The following is a 17,632-nucleotide window of genomic DNA, read 5'->3' as shown; positions in this document are numbered from 1 at the left end:
CATCTTTTATTTAAATTGTGAACATGTTCTTTTTGTGTACATTTTAAAACAAAGAAGAAAAAAAAATTAAGGATTTTTTAACCAAAATTCACGGATTTTCAAGAATTAAAATTTTTTTTACAAAATTAAAAACCTTTAAAACACATTTTAAATTTTTTTTTTATCATTCATAAACCTTCCCTGTGGTCACGTGATGTCCCACTAAAAATTTGGGGCCGATCGGTTCAGCCGTTTTGACGTTTATTGGATACAAACAAACAAACACCCACCCAAACAGACAGACAAGACAAATTTATAAATAGATATAATAGCCTTAGATGGCGCTTCGCGCCCATCTTCTAAATTAATTGTGAACATGTTCTCTTTGTGTACATCATAAAACAAAACAAAAATAATTCGTGGATTTTTACAAAAAAATTTCGTGGATTTTCAAAATTTTAAAAAATTTAATGAAGATCAAATTTTGATGGAGACAAGTATTTAAAATTTCATTCATTCATAAACCTTCCCTGGGGTCCCTAGATGTCCCACAAAAAAATTGGGCCCGATCGGTTCAGCCGTTTTGACGTTTATTGGATACAAACAAACAAACAGACAAACAAACAGACAAGCCAAATTTATATATAGACTAGCCTTAGAGGGTGCTTCGCGCCCATCTCCTAAATTAATTGTGAACATTTTCTCTTTGTGTACATTGTAAAACAAAACAAAAATAATTCGCGGATTTTCACAAAAAATTTCGCGGATTTTCAAAATTTTAAAAAATTTAATGGAGATCGAATTTTGATGGAGACAAATATTTGAAATTTTGATTTTTCATAAACCTTCCCTGGGGTCCCTAGATGTCCTACAAAAAATTTGGGCCCGATCGGTTCAGCCGTTTTGACATTTATTGGATACAAACAGACAGACAGACAGACAAACACCATGACAAGCCAAATTTATATATAGATTAAATTATACATATTAAAAAGTATAATTGTAAAGTTAACATCTTTGTTTTAAAAGAAGATTTAATAAGGTTTTTGCTTTTCCAACTTAACAATAAAATATACTATCTTTTTAAGCACTGTAACCCCCTCCCTCCCCCCTCACCAACAAATGTTGAACAAAGACATGCTTTTGAAAAAAAATTTGATTTTTCGGCAATTACGGAATGTTTAGAGAAAACTTTTAAAAACTGAAAGAATTTTTATTCCATGAAATAATTCTTAATTGGAACTTTTCTCGTATTTTAAAAACATTTTAATATAAAATATTTTAAATAAGTTTAAAAAATGTCCTGTAGCTGTAAAGCTCCTTTATATTACATTTTTGACTACTATTAATGATACGTACTGTTCACGTTTTAAGGGCTTTATAATTATAAAAATTATTTTAAAAACCAATAGAGGAAATATAATACTACTACGTCACTGAAGATATACAGTGTGTCCCAGTAAACACGGGAATTGAAAGACGACTCGAATATCGTCTTTGATTTCCGATAATTGATAAATGACAAAAAGGGAAAATCATGTGATACTGCGAAATCATATATACGAAATAATCCCGATAAACAATATTGTAAATTATATCATCTACACCTTGCATTTCCATCTTTCAACGCAATTTCAAGAAGAGATGGATGCACTCGGATTTTTTATTTTGTTGGTTCGTTCACGAACAGCACATATCGTTCGTTTTTTTTTCAATCGTTCAACAAACAATTGATTTTTTTCGTTCTCAAGATTATTTTTCATTTTCCATCTATTTCGTTCAGTTTTTACTGAACGATCGTTCAGTAAAATCGTTTGTTCAGAAAAATTGTTCGTTAAAAAACCATAGTTTTTCAAAAGTTTTTTTTCCAAAAAAATCGTTATTTTTGGACAGACCGGCATTTTCAGCTGACTACAAGCGGGTTCCGATAAGTTTATACACACATATCTCTATACTGACAAACACACAAAGGTTTAAAGAGTACCGTTATAAATCTGGCATTGCCCTTTTTGCATGGGAGTCACTTGAAATTAAGCTTACTGTCCCTTCGAGGAGGACTTTCATTTTCAGAATATTCCAAATTTACGATTTGTTACAATTATATTAATGTTTCAGAAGAATGTTACAGCCTGTAGTATAACAATGGGCTCCTTGTATAAGAATGGTTTAGCTCCTTGTATAGCAATGAGCTAGTTCTTAGTGAAGAACGGTTCAGCTCCAAGTAAAAGAATGATTCAGCTCCTTGTTTAAGAATGGGCTAGCTCTGGAGGAAATAATGCCGGGGGGAAGGAGGGGGCTTGTAGCTCCTCAAAATACCTTCCTCGATAACGTTATCAGGTCATCTATCTATGTACTTATCTATCTATCTATCTATCTATCTATCTATCTATCGATCTATCAATGTACTTATCTATCTATCTATCTATCTATGTACTTATCTATCTATCTATCTATCTATCTATCTATCTATTGTTTGTCTTCAAAAATTCTTTTAGTGGCTTAATGGAAATAAAATAAAGGTTGCCTTAAAAAATGACATATTTTAAATAACTTTTAAATCCCCCAAACAAACAAGAAAAATTCTGTTTTTTTTTCTAATCCCTATATATTTGCAACCCAATGTAGTAGACCTTAGATATTTCAAACTATAAATTCTGTTTAATTTGAGTTTGAACTATCTAAGGTCTTCTCTATCAGGTTGCAAAGATATAGGGTTTAGAAGATTTTAGTTTGTGTCAAAGACTTGATTCCTTTAATATTTGTGATTTGTTATTGTTATTACTTCAAAATATACAAATAACGAAGACTAGCGGACGATTTAGCAAGGAAAACATCATCAAACAAGTGCCCTGGAATAAATGGTATATTTTTGCAACCTTGTAACTCATCAGGATTTAATTTTAAATCAAAGAAAACTGGTTAGGTTCGGTTGTACGAATTTCAAGCTATTTTTCTTGTCATTAACTCTTCAGAAAAACTAGACATGCCTTTAAACATGGCAAATCTCAATCCAAAAAATATTCAATTTATGTTTTTTAGGAGATCCTCCCAGCTACCTGACACATCCTTTCTCATCGCCAACGCTCAAATCATAGATTTCCCGATCGTTTATGTCTCTGACGAGTTCTCACATATATCAGGATACAGGTAACACGGCATGTTTCGATAAACCGGAAGCATTTTAAAAATGACAAAAATATTTTTAGAATATAAAATCATTTTTGTATAATTTCCTTAATACCAAACTTTCTTTTCTAAAATCAATATCAAAATGTTCTTTATATGGAATTATTTCAGTATTTTTGGAACAAATTGTTTGTTTACAGTTAACTGTGACATCACCATAGATAAATAAATAAACATAGATAGCTTATGTACGCAAAATCACCAAGAATTGTACAGTCCGCGAACTCATACTTCTAGAGGTCAAAGTGTACTTCAATGATACGCAGGGTGGTTGGTGTTTTAATGAATTTCATAATAGAGTGTAAAATAACTCCGGGAATGGAATTATTTGAACAACAATATTTCACTGAGCAATATATCATAATGACGAGTACTGAAGAAGGACATGAGAAGGACTAAACTAACTTAAATTTCTCTCTACAGAACTCAAGTACTCAATGACATAAGAACAGCCAATGTTCACAATCGACCTAGTTAATCTATAAAATAGGAATATCTTTAAAACATCTCTGTACATTTAAATCTTTCAAGATGAAAAATGTCGTCTTATGCGCAATCTATCTTTATCTATGGACATCACATCTGAGAAACCCTATGTCTTGGTCACAATCTTTGTTATTGTAATTATAAAACTCGTTAAGTTGAGCTGTCCACTGTCCAGATAATGTATATCTATGTAATAAAGCTCTTCACTCGTATATATTTGTATTGATATTACCCAATCACAGTGCGGGAGGTTATTTTACATAACTGTTTCAAGGGACGTTTAGTAACTTAACCTCCCTCTCTCTTGGGGGAATCATATGGTCGGTATTGTTGGTTAAAAGGCGGTAAAATATATATTCTTTATATTGAATACGATATTGTTAGAAGAAACTTCCCCATTTAAAAAGTAATGACATTTATATACAGAATCCAGATATTATAGTCGTTGCAATGTTTGGCAATGCAATGACTATATTAAAAACCAATTTACTCCTAAATAAATTCTTCGAATCGTTTTCCTTTAAATGGCAATTTTGTTGATTGAGATAATTTTCCAAAAAAAAATACTCGCATCTATGTATATCGATGCAAAACATTATCAAGAATTATTAAACCCATACCACAGACTAACACAGACTCCTCATATATACACTCTCACGGGATAGCCTAGCAGGCCTATTGTTTCCCTGCACGCCATGCTACTTTTCCACGCTTTTTATTTACTGCCAACTAACGGCCACTTGTAGAAAATAATATTCATTCAGGGTTTAAGTTATACAATTTTAAAGAAACACTCTAACTTCTAACATGAAACTTAAAATTTATGAATTTAGTATATTTTTTAAGATTTTGTATTTCTCATCCACAGGATCCTTAAATATCCCTGAATCAGTGAATGGTCGTGTACTCCAATTGTACACAATGGAACCAGAGCTGAAAACTTTAGAATAGTTAAACTTTAATCCTGACTTCTTGATCCGAATATCCACTGTGGAAACTTTTCATTTTAGTCCTTCATCCACTCTTTTTCTCTCTCCTTGGATATCCGTTAATTGTTTTCTCCAATGAGAATATTTCTGTTCTCTCATTGGTTGCCCGCTTTTCTCTGATTGGCTGCTACAGTTTCTCAGATGATAAAATATTAAAAGGAATTTTATCGTTTTTCATACACTTTTAAGATAATCTTGCAAGATTATGTTAATCTGGAGATTAAGAAAAAGAGTGGATCAAGCATTAATCCCGATATCCACCATTCAAAAGTTCCCAGCTCTGCTGTGATAAATATTGCATTTACTAGCGTATGATCAGCCTGCGTTATTCTGTGACCCCTAACCAAGGGGCTGCAGATCTTAGCTACCTCTCTGTGTGTATTAGCCTGAGTGTACACTAATGGGATAGTTTATACTGATAAAGGATATTATGAGATTATGACCTAATCATACAGTACAAACATAAAATATGCAGTACGCTTTCGGAGTACAAGTGTATTTGGAGATTTTTGTATCTTGAATTTTACTTAGTTTTCTCAGAACAGTTTATTACCGATGAAATATTGCTCTGTGTAAAAGACTGTAAATGTACGTCTTCCTGTGAAAATGTAATCCTGCACACGATAAAGGAGTAGAGAATTTTATTAGTTATATGGAAAACAAATCCTCCATTTTAATATTTTCAGAAATCACCCCTGAGTACTGTAATAAACAGATTGACCTGTGGAACCGTCTTTATCTTTGTTTACAAAACAAAACTCAGACAGGGCATCTATGAGTTTGTTTACATTCCACCCTGAACTGCAGTACATATATTTTGTAAACAAATATGTAGATATTTTGTATGCCCCATGGTGTATTCAGTATTTTCCGCGGCATTCTCAAAACTTGTTTTGCACAAGCAGTGTACTGCACATTGCACAAACAGTGTACTGCATATTGCACAAGCAGTGTACTGCATATTGCACAAGCAGTGTACTGCATATTGCACAAGCAGTGTACTGCATATTGCACAAGCAGTGTACTGCATATTGCACAAGCAGTGTACTGCATATTGCACAAGCAGTGTACTGCATATTGCACAAGCAGTGTACTGCATATTGCACAAGCAGTGTACTGCATATTGCACAAGCAGTGTACTGCATATTGCACAAGCAGTGTACTGCATATTGCACAAGCAGTGTACTGCATATTGCACAAGCAGTGTACTGCATATTGCACAAGCAGTGTACTGCATATTGCACAAGCAGTNGCACTAGAAGGGTATAATTTATTTAGCGTACTGTACCGTTTTACCTTATATAGTCTGTATTCATACTGTACAGCTTGCACTAGAAGGGTATAATTTATTCAGCGTACTGTACCGTTTTACCTTATATAGTCTGTATTCATACTGTACAGCTTGCACTAGAAGGGTATAATTTATTTAGCATACTGTACCGTTTTACCTTATATAGTCTGTATTCATACTGTACAGCCTGCACTGGCTCAAGGTTATAATGCAAGGAAAGTCAATTGCAGTTGCGTATACTCTGCGTACATATTGAAACCAGTTCTCTCTGGGCGGAATTTGTAAACAAGAATATATGTATCAGTGTTCGTTTAGTATCCGAGGAGGTTAAAATCATTAAATTTGGATAAATTTGTTAATTAACATAATAGTTTCCTATGACCAGAATATTTCATTGATTTTTTATGTGAAAGATGGATCCCATGTCAGGCTTCGACATCCGTCTTGTGTTTACATTACCGCCCAGAGACAGTGTCAGTACACTGCAGTACAAAAGATGCGTACACCTCTGAAATAACTTTCCTTGCATATTGCCCTTGCACTCCACAGACAATGAAGGGCTTTAATGCAACATTGTAACGGTGTAACCGAAACCTTTAATAGACCTTTGTAGAAATATTATTAAATTCAATAAAAACAATCATTTTTTCATTTTGAGAATTGAAAAGCAATGTATGGTTTTCTTTCAAAATTATATTTTTATTACTTACATGTCAAGTTATAACTTTTAAACTGTTTAGTAAATTTGATAATGACTTAATAAATAATATAGTTTAAAGCAAGCCTTATAGGTTAAAATTAATAGAATAAAATGAATATAATACTTGAACGACGGCCTTAAAGGGAGTGTTCGTGAAAAATGAAAGGGGTTATAATAGGCTTACGTCGAAAAATATTCGATGGTAATTGCTACCAATCATACTTTATCTGTTACGTCCATAGGGAGAAAATTGTTACAGCAGCTCCTTTTACACCAAAGAACGTAGCGTCCATTAGGGCTGGGCACGTTCCAACTTTTAGCTGTTGTATTAACGGTTCTTTCCAACCGTTAAAAAATAAAAATTTCATAATCCATTAATTTTAAAGGTAAGAACGGAACGTTTGTTCCGTTAATGGCATTTTCCGTTTTTTTATATTACCGCTAGTTAACAATCTCAATTTTATTAACGGCGTTAACAGACAATTTTCAACAATTGTTAACTGCTCCAGCTGTTAATGCTACCGTTATTAAAAAATTAATGGCAGAAAGCGGTGACAAATTTTCGTTAACGGTTTATAAACACAGAAGACAACATTTAAAAACATCAAAACGCGTAAAATTTTAAAATAATAAAAAAAATGTCATGCAATTTTAATCAGAAAATAAGGAAATTTAACGAATTAACTTTTTTTCACAATTTTAGCCGTTAATGTTTTTCAAAAACGGCAAATCCGTTTTATTAACAATTTAAAAATTAACAGTTTTCGGTGTTTGTTAATGGACTCTTCCGTTAATTTTTGAAAACATCTGTTTTGTTAGCGGAACTATGCCCAGCCCTAACATCCATACAAATTCAGAAAGTTGCAATATTCGACATGGATCGTAATAAAAAATCAATTTAATTCCCAACAACGGGACCGTATATAGTTGTATTTCATAATATATTTTATTTGTTTTTACATACAATGCAATTTAAACGACGATTATGTGGCCGCCAGGTGTCTCTGCTCTCGATTTTTCTGTGGTTCTGCGTGAAAGAGACACCTAGTGGACAAAAAATCCTTGTTTTAAGTGAATTGTAATTTTAATTTTACACCCGAGGGTTAGAAAAGAAATTATTTTCTTACAAAAAATAAAAAAAATATTTTTCTAGTAATAATAAGAATCCTAATCTTTACAAGTTTTGAAAAAAGGATAATTAACAACTAAACAAATTCCAAAATAATTTTGCCAATATTATTTCAATTGTAAAGTTTGAGATGAAAGGTCAAACTTTAGTTTAAAAACAAAGTTTTCCCATTGCATGACATTTTCATGGTAAAGTTAATCATGGAAAGGGTTTATATTAAACCTTTCCAAGGAGGGGGGGGGGGGGGCTTCCTCTATTTTGGTCATACTGCTTTAATGCTTAAATCTATCATATTTTGATAATAACCCTTTGGCTACTTTGGAAAAATCTATTTTTACGACTTTTAAAAGCCGTTGAAGCCTGTAAATAAAAAAAAATAAAAAAACTTTTAAAAACTTTTAAATAACAAATACATTTCTACTATGAAGTTAGAACATGCATTGTACTCTTCACTTTTAAGCATAATTCGGGGGGTTGCACGCACCCCTGACCCTTTAGTAAAAGTAAATTCAAGCTAAAGTCTGACCGCGTCAACCTTGTTGCACCAGCATAATCCTATTGAGTGTTTGTTTCATTTACCCAATGTCCGGGCGATACAGTACAAACTGGGACCGAAAAGGTTGACCCGGCTCGGAAATTCAAATGTACTACGGCTGCCCGTGGTTTGTTAACATTTTTATTTTCAAAAACATCCAATCCAATTATAAAACAACTTAATTCAGCTGTCAGAAACAGAATTTAATTTGAACTTACGAACCCACCAATTAGAAGAATTTCGAAAATATTAAAGATATAAATCTGTTATTTATGGTTTTAATAAATTAAATTAAAAGGTTGAACAAATGTTATCTCAAGACACAAAGATGTAATACGCACTACAAGGAATGGCTGACATAAAAATTATTTTACAAAAAAATAATATCATTCAAAATATTTAACATTTTTTGTTTAAAAAAACTTCATGTCTTTTAGCAAATATCTTATTTCATATAAAACTCAAACATGATATTATCAAAATTTCCTCTTGTATTTTATATTTCTCTGAAATAGCGACATACTTATAAATTCAGAGAGATTTCTTTCTTTATTAAAAATAGATAGATAGATAGATAGATCGATCGTTAGATAGATAGATAGATAGATTGATAGAAAGATAGATAGATAGATGGATAGATAGATGGATAGATTTTGTGTAGATATTATGATAGGTTGAATTATAAAATATTACTTGCTGTAGGGCTTCACACAAACATTTTAACTTATACTGTTGTTCGTTAATTGATCAGCGAACCATCATCTGAAATTCAATAAAAAATTTATTTTTGAAATAAAGGTGAAAAAGAAAACTAATTATATTACTATGATTACTTGTTTATATAAGAGACTGTTAACGTACTTAAAGTGACGTGTACATTTATTTTCTTTTCTGTATTATTTCTCCTTGTCTCTTCTGCATAAGTTCTCAAGTTACGATTTACATAACTCCCCATATACATTTCACTAGAAGAGGATCATTCATTTGGCGTACTGTCCCGTGTTGTATCATATATAGTCTGTATTATGTACTGTACTGCTTGCCCTGACTAGTTAAAATTCGGCCCGGTACATAAAATGAAATGGAATGTACACTGGGTTCCATTGACCGGTAAATCCTCGTGCTGGTTCGGTTTATGCAACCATATGACGCATGAGGTTTAGAGCATGCTTTCCTCAAGTTATAGATAGAAAACAAGATTAACTATATCATTTTTTCTAAAGCTAAGGTTAGAGGGTACCATGTGACATGCATAGGCGTATATAGGGGGTAGGGGCAAGGGGGGCTCAGCCCCTTGAAGTTGTACATGATCTAACCTTGCCACTCGACAGGACCTTTAAAGTCGCCTTTTTATCATTATGGTTAATTGATTATTATTTATAGCCCTTCAGATTTTCTTGAAATTAATTTCAGAGCTAATTTTTTAATTTGCTCAAATTTGGCATTTTCTGTACAACTGAGCTTCGATTCAACTTTCTACACTTTAATAAAGGCTTCACTCCTAATAATCTAAAATGTTTAACTTTTTTTTAGGATATTCTAATTCTCATAGGTTCATTTTTTCAAATGCGGGTAGATGGACTTTTTCTACAATTTTCCATTTGTTAATTCCTGGAAGGGTTTAAGATGTACAATATACATAAAAGAACACCAATGGTTAAAAGTAAAAAAGTAAAATATTTTTTTTTACTTTTAAGATTCAGTTTTTGCACTTTATTGGTCTATCTTTAGAAACCCTAATTTAGTGATAACCTTTTCTTGTCTTAATGTTTCTATGAGGACATTTTCTTCTATTGTTTATTGTTTAATTTCCATTTTTTATCTATTTTATAAAATCTTTGAACAGTTTCCTGTATAATCAAAAAATAGTTTATCAAAGTGAATGTAATGATTATATTTAAGATAACTAGGCCTAACTAGGACCGATTTGTCGCAAATTTTGATTGAGGAAATGAGAGGACCTACATCAATGTTCTTGGTTTAATTTTGAGATTCTAAATTTAGTATGTCAACTTTTTTAGGAAAAAATATCTAAAATCGTAAGTGCGGGTAAAGGGCATTTATAAATACCCATCTCTCTATTCATAAATTCCTATCTCTCCATTCATAAATTCCAATCTCTTCATTCGTAAATTCCCATCTCTTCATTCATAAATTCCCATCTCTCCATTCATAACATCCCATCTCTCCATTCATAACATCCCATCTCTCCATTCATAAATTCCCATCCCTCCACTCATAAATTCCCATCTCTCCATTCATAAATTCCCATCTCTTTATTCATAAATTCCCATCACTCCATTCATAAATTTCTATCTCTCCATTCATAAACTCCCATCTCTTCATTCATAAATTCCTATCTCTCCATTCATAAATTCTCATCTCTCCATTCATAAATTCCCATCTCTCCATGCATAAATTTCTATCTCTCCATTCATAACATCCCATCTCTCCATTCATAAATTTCCATCCCTCCACTCATAAATTCCCATCTCTCCATTCATAAATTCCCATCTCTTTATTCATAAATTCCCATCACTCCATTCATAAATTCCCATCTCTCCATTCATAAATTCCCATCTCTACATTCATAAATTCCTATCTCTCCATTCATAAATTCCCATAACTCCATTCATAAATTACCATCTCTTCATTCATAAATTCCCATCTCTCCATTCATAAGTACCCATAACTCCATTCATAAATTCCCATAACTCCATTCATAAATACCCATCTCTCCATTCTTAAAATCCCATCTATCCATTCATAAATTCTCATCTCTCCATTCATAAATTCCCATCTCTCCATTCAGAAACTCCCATCTCTTCATTCATAAATTCCTATCTCTCCATTCATAAATTCTCATCTCTCCATTCATAAATTCCCATCTCTCCATTCAAATTCCCATCTCTACATTCATAAATTCCTATCTCTCCATCCATAAAATCCCATAACTCCATTCATAAATTCCCATCTCTCCATTCATAAATTCCCATCTCTCCATTCATAAGTACCCATAACTCCATTCATAAATACCCATCTCTCCATTCTTAAAATCCCATCTATCCATTCATAAATTCTCATCTCTCCATTCATAAATTCCCATCTTTCCATTCATGAATTCCCATCTCCGACCAAGTAAACAGTATTTAATATTTAGGAAAGCTGAAATAATGCAGAAATCCATAAAATGTGATTTTATGATGGGTGCTCTCACAGACCAGGTACTTTTTAGAAATTTTCATAATTAAAGATACAGCAGTAGACGTAATTTAAAATAAGACTTTATAAATAAGTCTCTCCGATTTTGAACGATACCGTTTAAAGCTCTGTCTGATTAAGGATGAATAAGATATCTTTTCTTGTCAAAAACAAAAATTAGTTTCAATTGAGGCTTGACAATGAAGAAAATTGTGAGAATTAAACACGTTTTAAGATAGAAAAATAGTGATTGCAATGTGGAACCATTGTAACCACCAGGAGTGTCGAATAATAAGAAAGGAGGAAACATTTTAAAGATTAATAGGAACGTTTTAAAATCTTCCAGGATTATAGCCAATCACTCTTTAAACTGAATTTAGAAACATTTTATTTGTAGCTTTGCTTTCAAACCATGACCTGGCAAAACATTCAAGTTGGTTCAGTTACAGTCACTGAACTGAATGAAGTTGGTTCAGTCTCAGTCGTTTTTTTGCAATTATTTTCTTTCGGGGTCAAAGTTTGGAATAGTGTCAAAAAAACAGTTGTTTAAGAAATATTTTTTATTTTGATCATTTCCATTTCTAATAATATGCCATAGTTTTGCCCCTGATAGAAAATGTATGCACAAAACGAACCAAAAACGCGCTAAAAACAAACCTAAAAGAAACGATTGTTTTTTTAAAAAATTTTTTCCATTTTTTAGAATCAAAATATTTGAAAGTTTAATAAAGAAAATTTTAGTTTAGAATACAGTTTTCAAATCTGGATTTATTTCAAACTTTTAAAAACCAAACCAAACCAAACCAAACCAAATCAAACCGATGAACATCAATAGTATCAGTATTTAAAAACCTGTATTAACCCTATCCCATCTGGGCTTTTTTTGTCAAATATGGGGGGGGGTTTTTTCCCCCCCCCGCCAATATGAATTTAGGGTTTCCACAAAATGGCTAAATTTTTTGCGCAAAATTTGCGCTATTTTCGCGCAAATTTTTTTTTGCGAACTTTTGCACTATTTTTGCGCATGAAACGCAATGAGTTTTGCGCGGTTTTGCGCTATTTTGTTTGCGCAATTTGCGCAAAACCGGAAATATTTTTTGCGAAAGTTGCTCATGAAACAAAATTTTAGTTTTGCTCAATTTTTTTTTGTGCAATTTGTGCAAAATCGCAATTTTTTTTGCGCAATTTGCGCAAAACCGCAAGTTTTACGCAAAATGTAACTTTTTAGGCAAATTGTCAAAAATTGATATTCTAAGCTTAGAATTAAACAACTGAAGATTTATTCCATACATAAAAAAAATATTAACATACGAGTAGGAAAACGATGATACTACACTCAATTGGTTACTTCCAGTTACAAAAAGTTTAAATTAAGGGACCAAAATTAATAAAATAGAAATTAGAGAGTGTGAAACTTGCCAATATTTTAATCCTATTAAATAATTTCAAGTGACCCTTAAAAGCTTTGCCTAATCAAGTATGAATTATATTCTTAAATTTTTTTAATCAAATTTCTAAAATCTTTTTAATCTCATATAAAATAATGCAAGAAAGTAACCAATGCCTGAAGAATCCACTTTTAGGAAATATGCATGTCCAAACTAAAATTGTCGAGAAAATTGTGAGATTTGAACTCTTCTTAACTGTCATTGGTCAATTATGTAAAAGTGGCCAATAGGAAGACATTCCAAAACAAGATTTTTCCAGAATTGAATTATAAGAAACACACACCGTCACCAACCGTTTGATTTTTACGAAATTGCGGAATTGCGCAAAACTATAGTTTTGCGCGAAATGACTTTTGCGAATGATTGCGCAAATTGTTGTTTTTTCGCGCAAAACTGATGCGCAAAAAAGAAAAAGTTTGCGTTTCGTTCCGCAAAAATTGCGCAAAAGTTTTGCGAATGGAAACCCTACCTATGATTTTCCCCTTAGAGATGAGATATGGGAGTGTGTCCAACTTTTTTATGGCTGCTCATTATAAAACAATTAGACCTCTAACTGTAATGGTTAGGCTGCAAGGGAGGATTTCAAAAAGTTCAAAAAGTAGGTTGGAAAAATGTTCAAAATTTTTATTTTACTTTGATAAATATTATCATGTAACACATTTATAATATTTTTCGAGGGCTCTCAAATATATAAATTTTAGCCTCTTAGCTTAATTAACAAAAAAAGTTATTAACCATTCCAAATTTTTTTTAAACACCGACCCACAGACTCACAGTTTGACTATCCTCCACCCTACCCTATGCATAAAAAAAAGTTGTTCAAATTTGTTCACAACTATGATATGATGTTAAAAAGTTGTTCAAATTTGTTCACAACTATGATGTTAAAAAGTTGTCTAAATTTGTTCACAACTATGATATGATGTTAAAAAGTTGGATAAGTTTCAGCGTTCTAGTGTAAGCCATTTTAAAGTTATTTAGAAAAACCAGAGGGGGAGGGGGTGGAGAACACCCCCCCCCTCCCAACCTGCGCGCCGTGATAGGGTTTATTACTATGTTTTTTTTTTTTTATTAAACCTGACGCAAGTAACAATAATATTTTGAAGGCTGCTGTGACGAAACTGATGACAGCTTTTGAAGCTCAGGTATAATTTTATCAAAAATTATTAATTATCAGCTAGAATAAAGGGATATTTCTAACATTTCAGCTAGACTGGGGTTTGAAGAATAAAGAGTGTCATTTGGCAACAAATTTTTTTTAACAAAATTAAAACCAATGGAAGTTTAATCCCTCGAGCAAGTGTCTTCATTCCCATTGTTTTTATATCAGCTACACTAAATGAAAATTGTTGTCTACCAAACCCTAGCTTTTAATAAAGAAATATCTTTTTCATATTTTATTTAAGATTTCTGTTCCATTTAAATTCTTTTTTGATTAAATTTCATGGTTCAATAAATACAAATAGTTTTTCTTGGTAAATATTTTATTTACGAAAATAACAAAGGAGGAATATTTTTCAGTTTTTTTAGCTAGTAATCTAAAATGGTAAAATCAAAATTTAGATTCTAATTCTAACCCTGAAAGGACTATCTTAGAGATTTTTCGTCCTATTGCATGATTATTTTTGATATTTTATTTTATTTGGCGTCTTTTCAGACCAAGTAATACCATAGATAAATAAATAAACATAGATAGCTTATGTACGCAAAATCACCAAGAATTGTACAGTCCGCGAACTCATACTTCTAGGGGTCAAAGTGTTGGGCGTATTTCTCTTTTCTCCCGCCCCCCACCTCCCTGGACAAATTTCTGTCTGGGCCCCTGAGCTCTAACATTTAGAACACTCTACAAAATTATAAAACATCATTCTAAATTTAACCAACAGCTGTAAAATGACATTTTAAAAGGTTAAACAAATCAGCTGTGAAGGATAGCAGATTGATGTACTTTTTAACTTTTTGTGAACATGTGGCAGAATACAATCCCTAGGTTTTCAACAGAACTCAACATAGTGTTGAGAAGAGAAGATTCCAGCAGACCAGATATTTTCCACATTGTAAAAATATAAGATATAGTTTTTTCCAAAAAGTTTAATAAACTTTAGTCGTTAAACTTTGTACTTTAGTCATTAAACTTTGTCCTTATTGAGCATTGCCAAATTGGTGACCCTGAGTTTCATCTATCTATAGCTCTCAAAAGACTGTTTTCTGCCATAGACATTGAAAGTGTTTCAGCCCTGACTGACTTAAGCTTTTTGGACCTGTTGAACACGGTGTCCATTAAAGTACCTGCGTTTTGGGCTGATTCTGCAGAAGCCTGGTTAATCCAAACAGGAAGCACAGTTTGCTCTCAAGGGAGTGGTCACGGTCCATGAAGTTCTATTACTTGTGTGTCATCCTTCATCCAAGAGACTGCAGACCAGGTTTTAGATTCCATCAAGTCTCCTCCTGCTGACGAACCTTATGAAGCACTGAAGAGACGGTTGCTAAAGCTCTTTGCCCAACATGATTTCATGAGGTATGAAGCTATATCCAACCTGCCCTTGTCCGGCGACATGTAGCCTTCTAAGCTCAAATATGTTGGCCCTTCTCCCTGTTGGTCATAAACATTGTTTTTTCCTCTGGAGTTTTCCTACAGCGTTCACCTGCTGAGTGCTGACATACGTGCCTATCTACTCAGAGATGATTTCTCCAAACCCATTACCCTTCCCCTAAAGGCTGATGAAATTTAGCAGAGCAGAGTTGCTTCTCTTCAGTTTTCTCCGTCTCCAATACGAGCAGCATTCCCTCAACTCTATTCAATATTCATCAAACCGGCTCCACCATTTAGCTATTCCACATGCCAGCAACCCCCAGGACAGCCATTCTCAGTCTCCTACCCTCTGTTATTACCATTGTTAATAGGGGTCACAAGCCAAGAAGTGCAGAGCTACTTGCTCCTGGTCGGGAAACTAGTACTCCAGCAGGAGGATGTTTGTTCCCTACCTGCCAGTTCCTCTTGTCTACCTTCAGCATTCACTCAGTGAACCACCCTCTACTTCAAGATCTTGTGTCAGCCAGCAATGGTTCTTCTCTCTCATGTTACAGATGACACATAGTTCCTCTATGTTTCAGAGACCACAGGTTTGATTGGCCTTTTCAGCTGCCAATCAGAGAAGTTTTCAGTGCTGATTCTCAGACCTCCTCTACGAGTTCCCTAATGTTGTGTCCTCAGAAGGATTTGCAGTCTCCAAACCTCGTCACAGAGTCAGCCATAATCTTTTCACCCTGCCCGTTCCTCCAGTTGTTGCCAAAGCTAGACGCCTAAACCTGGAGAAGTTGTCTGCCATGGAAAAGCAGGAATCATCTGTAGGTCAAGCTCGCCTTGGTCCTCTTTCTTACATATGGTCAAGAAGAAGGATGGAGGTTGGCACCCTCTGCAGAGATTACAGGAGGTTAAACACAGTTACCATTCAGATCAAATCAAATCAAATCAAATCATTTATTTCTGCAGAAAAAAAAACAATATTTACGAATTAATTTTTTAAAATCACAATATGTAAAATATTATTTTCCACAGCAGGCGGACTCAATAGCCGTGGGCTGTTTTAGCTGAGCCCCCCTGTTAACCAAATTCTTTAATTGAATTATAGCATTAAAAAAAATTACATACACAAAAAGAACTAAAGAGAAAATCAGTGCAGCATGAATCGAAGGTTGGCATGGAGACAGATAGGGATTCATAACGTAAACAGATAGTAACTATTATATTTGATTTTAAGAAAGATCTCAAGATTGGTAGCCAACATAGCTGATTTCACAGCTTGACCTGCAGTAAGGCTATTACCAAGTTCCCATGGCCCCAGAGGACATCTGCAAGACTGCCATCATCACACTGTTTGGCATGTTTGAGTTACTGAGTCTTCCCTTTGGGCCCCGGAAGGCTGGGAACATCTTCCAGAAATTAATGGATTCCATCCTTAAAGAGCTACCCTGCTGTTTCACTTATGTAAATCAGGGGGGAGGGGGGCATTATCTTTTTTTTCCATCTCATGATCTGAGTTTGTTTCCTTTTTTGTCCATTTGACACAGCCTATTAAAAAAAATTTCAAAAAATCTTTTTTGTTGATTTATTTTCTTGTGATTTTTAACATCGGTTTTGATGGTTATTATACTGTTAGAACTGACGAGGGTCAACCTAAACCGAAATATATTTTCAATAAACATATACTTTTTTTCTCTGTACAGAAAGTATTTAAATTATCCAATCAGATTGGACATGGTTGTAGTGCGCATATCCTTACACTTTTTTCCCGCTATATATTCATTTCTTAGAATTAATATGTACTTTACTAATTACAGAATGGTTTTGTATTACGCAATTTTGCGGAAGTATGCCTTAATTATGTGAAACTGGACTTTCATTCATATACGTAATTAACACGTAATTTCGCGTAATGCTACTCCGTAAGTAAAAGAAAGTGTTACGCATAATTACGCATAATTACGTTTAAAATTGTAAAAAATATAAGATTTTTTTTCCAAGTAGTGATTAAACTTTGTACTTTAGTCATTAAATTTATTGAGCCAAAGAAACTCTTTTTCTTCTTGCTTCATTTTGCATTCTTACAGTGTAATTGAATTCTAATCTTCTTGCTTCATTTTGCATTCTTACAGTGTAATTGAATTCTAATCTTACTTTTTAGGCA

At 33.1% G+C, this 17,632-nt stretch overlaps 1 protein-coding gene across 6 annotated transcripts in view; it reads left to right on the top strand.

The window, feature by feature from the left end:
* Positions 1-2,098: 2,098 nt before the first annotated feature.
* The window catches only part of LOC111718465 (potassium voltage-gated channel protein eag), a 52,464-nt gene continuing 36,930 nt past the window's right edge, over positions 2,099-17,632 (top strand). For 5 of the 6 annotated variants that reach the window (XM_023494076.1, XM_023494073.1, XM_023494074.1 and 2 more), the window contains exons 1-4: positions 2,099-2,316; positions 3,019-3,126; positions 11,456-11,519; positions 14,051-14,089. In XM_023494076.1, the coding sequence (XP_023349844.1) occupies positions 2,255-2,316; positions 3,019-3,126; positions 11,456-11,519; positions 14,051-14,089 (273 nt within the window). In that variant the 5' untranslated portion in view covers positions 2,099-2,254. Of the gene's footprint in view, positions 2,317-3,018; positions 3,127-5,195; positions 5,229-11,455; positions 11,520-14,050; positions 14,090-17,632 lie in introns of those variants that run through there. The other variant, XM_023494077.1, reaches the window with a different exon arrangement.

The sequence above is a fragment of the Eurytemora carolleeae genome, unplaced genomic scaffold (assembly GCF_000591075.1).
Source record: "Eurytemora carolleeae unplaced genomic scaffold, Eaff_2.0 scaffold78, whole genome shotgun sequence".
Lineage (NCBI taxonomy): Eukaryota > Metazoa > Arthropoda > Copepoda > Calanoida > Temoridae > Eurytemora > Eurytemora carolleeae.
Note: the sequence above shows the minus strand (reverse complement) of the source record. Positions and strands in the feature narration are given on the sequence as shown.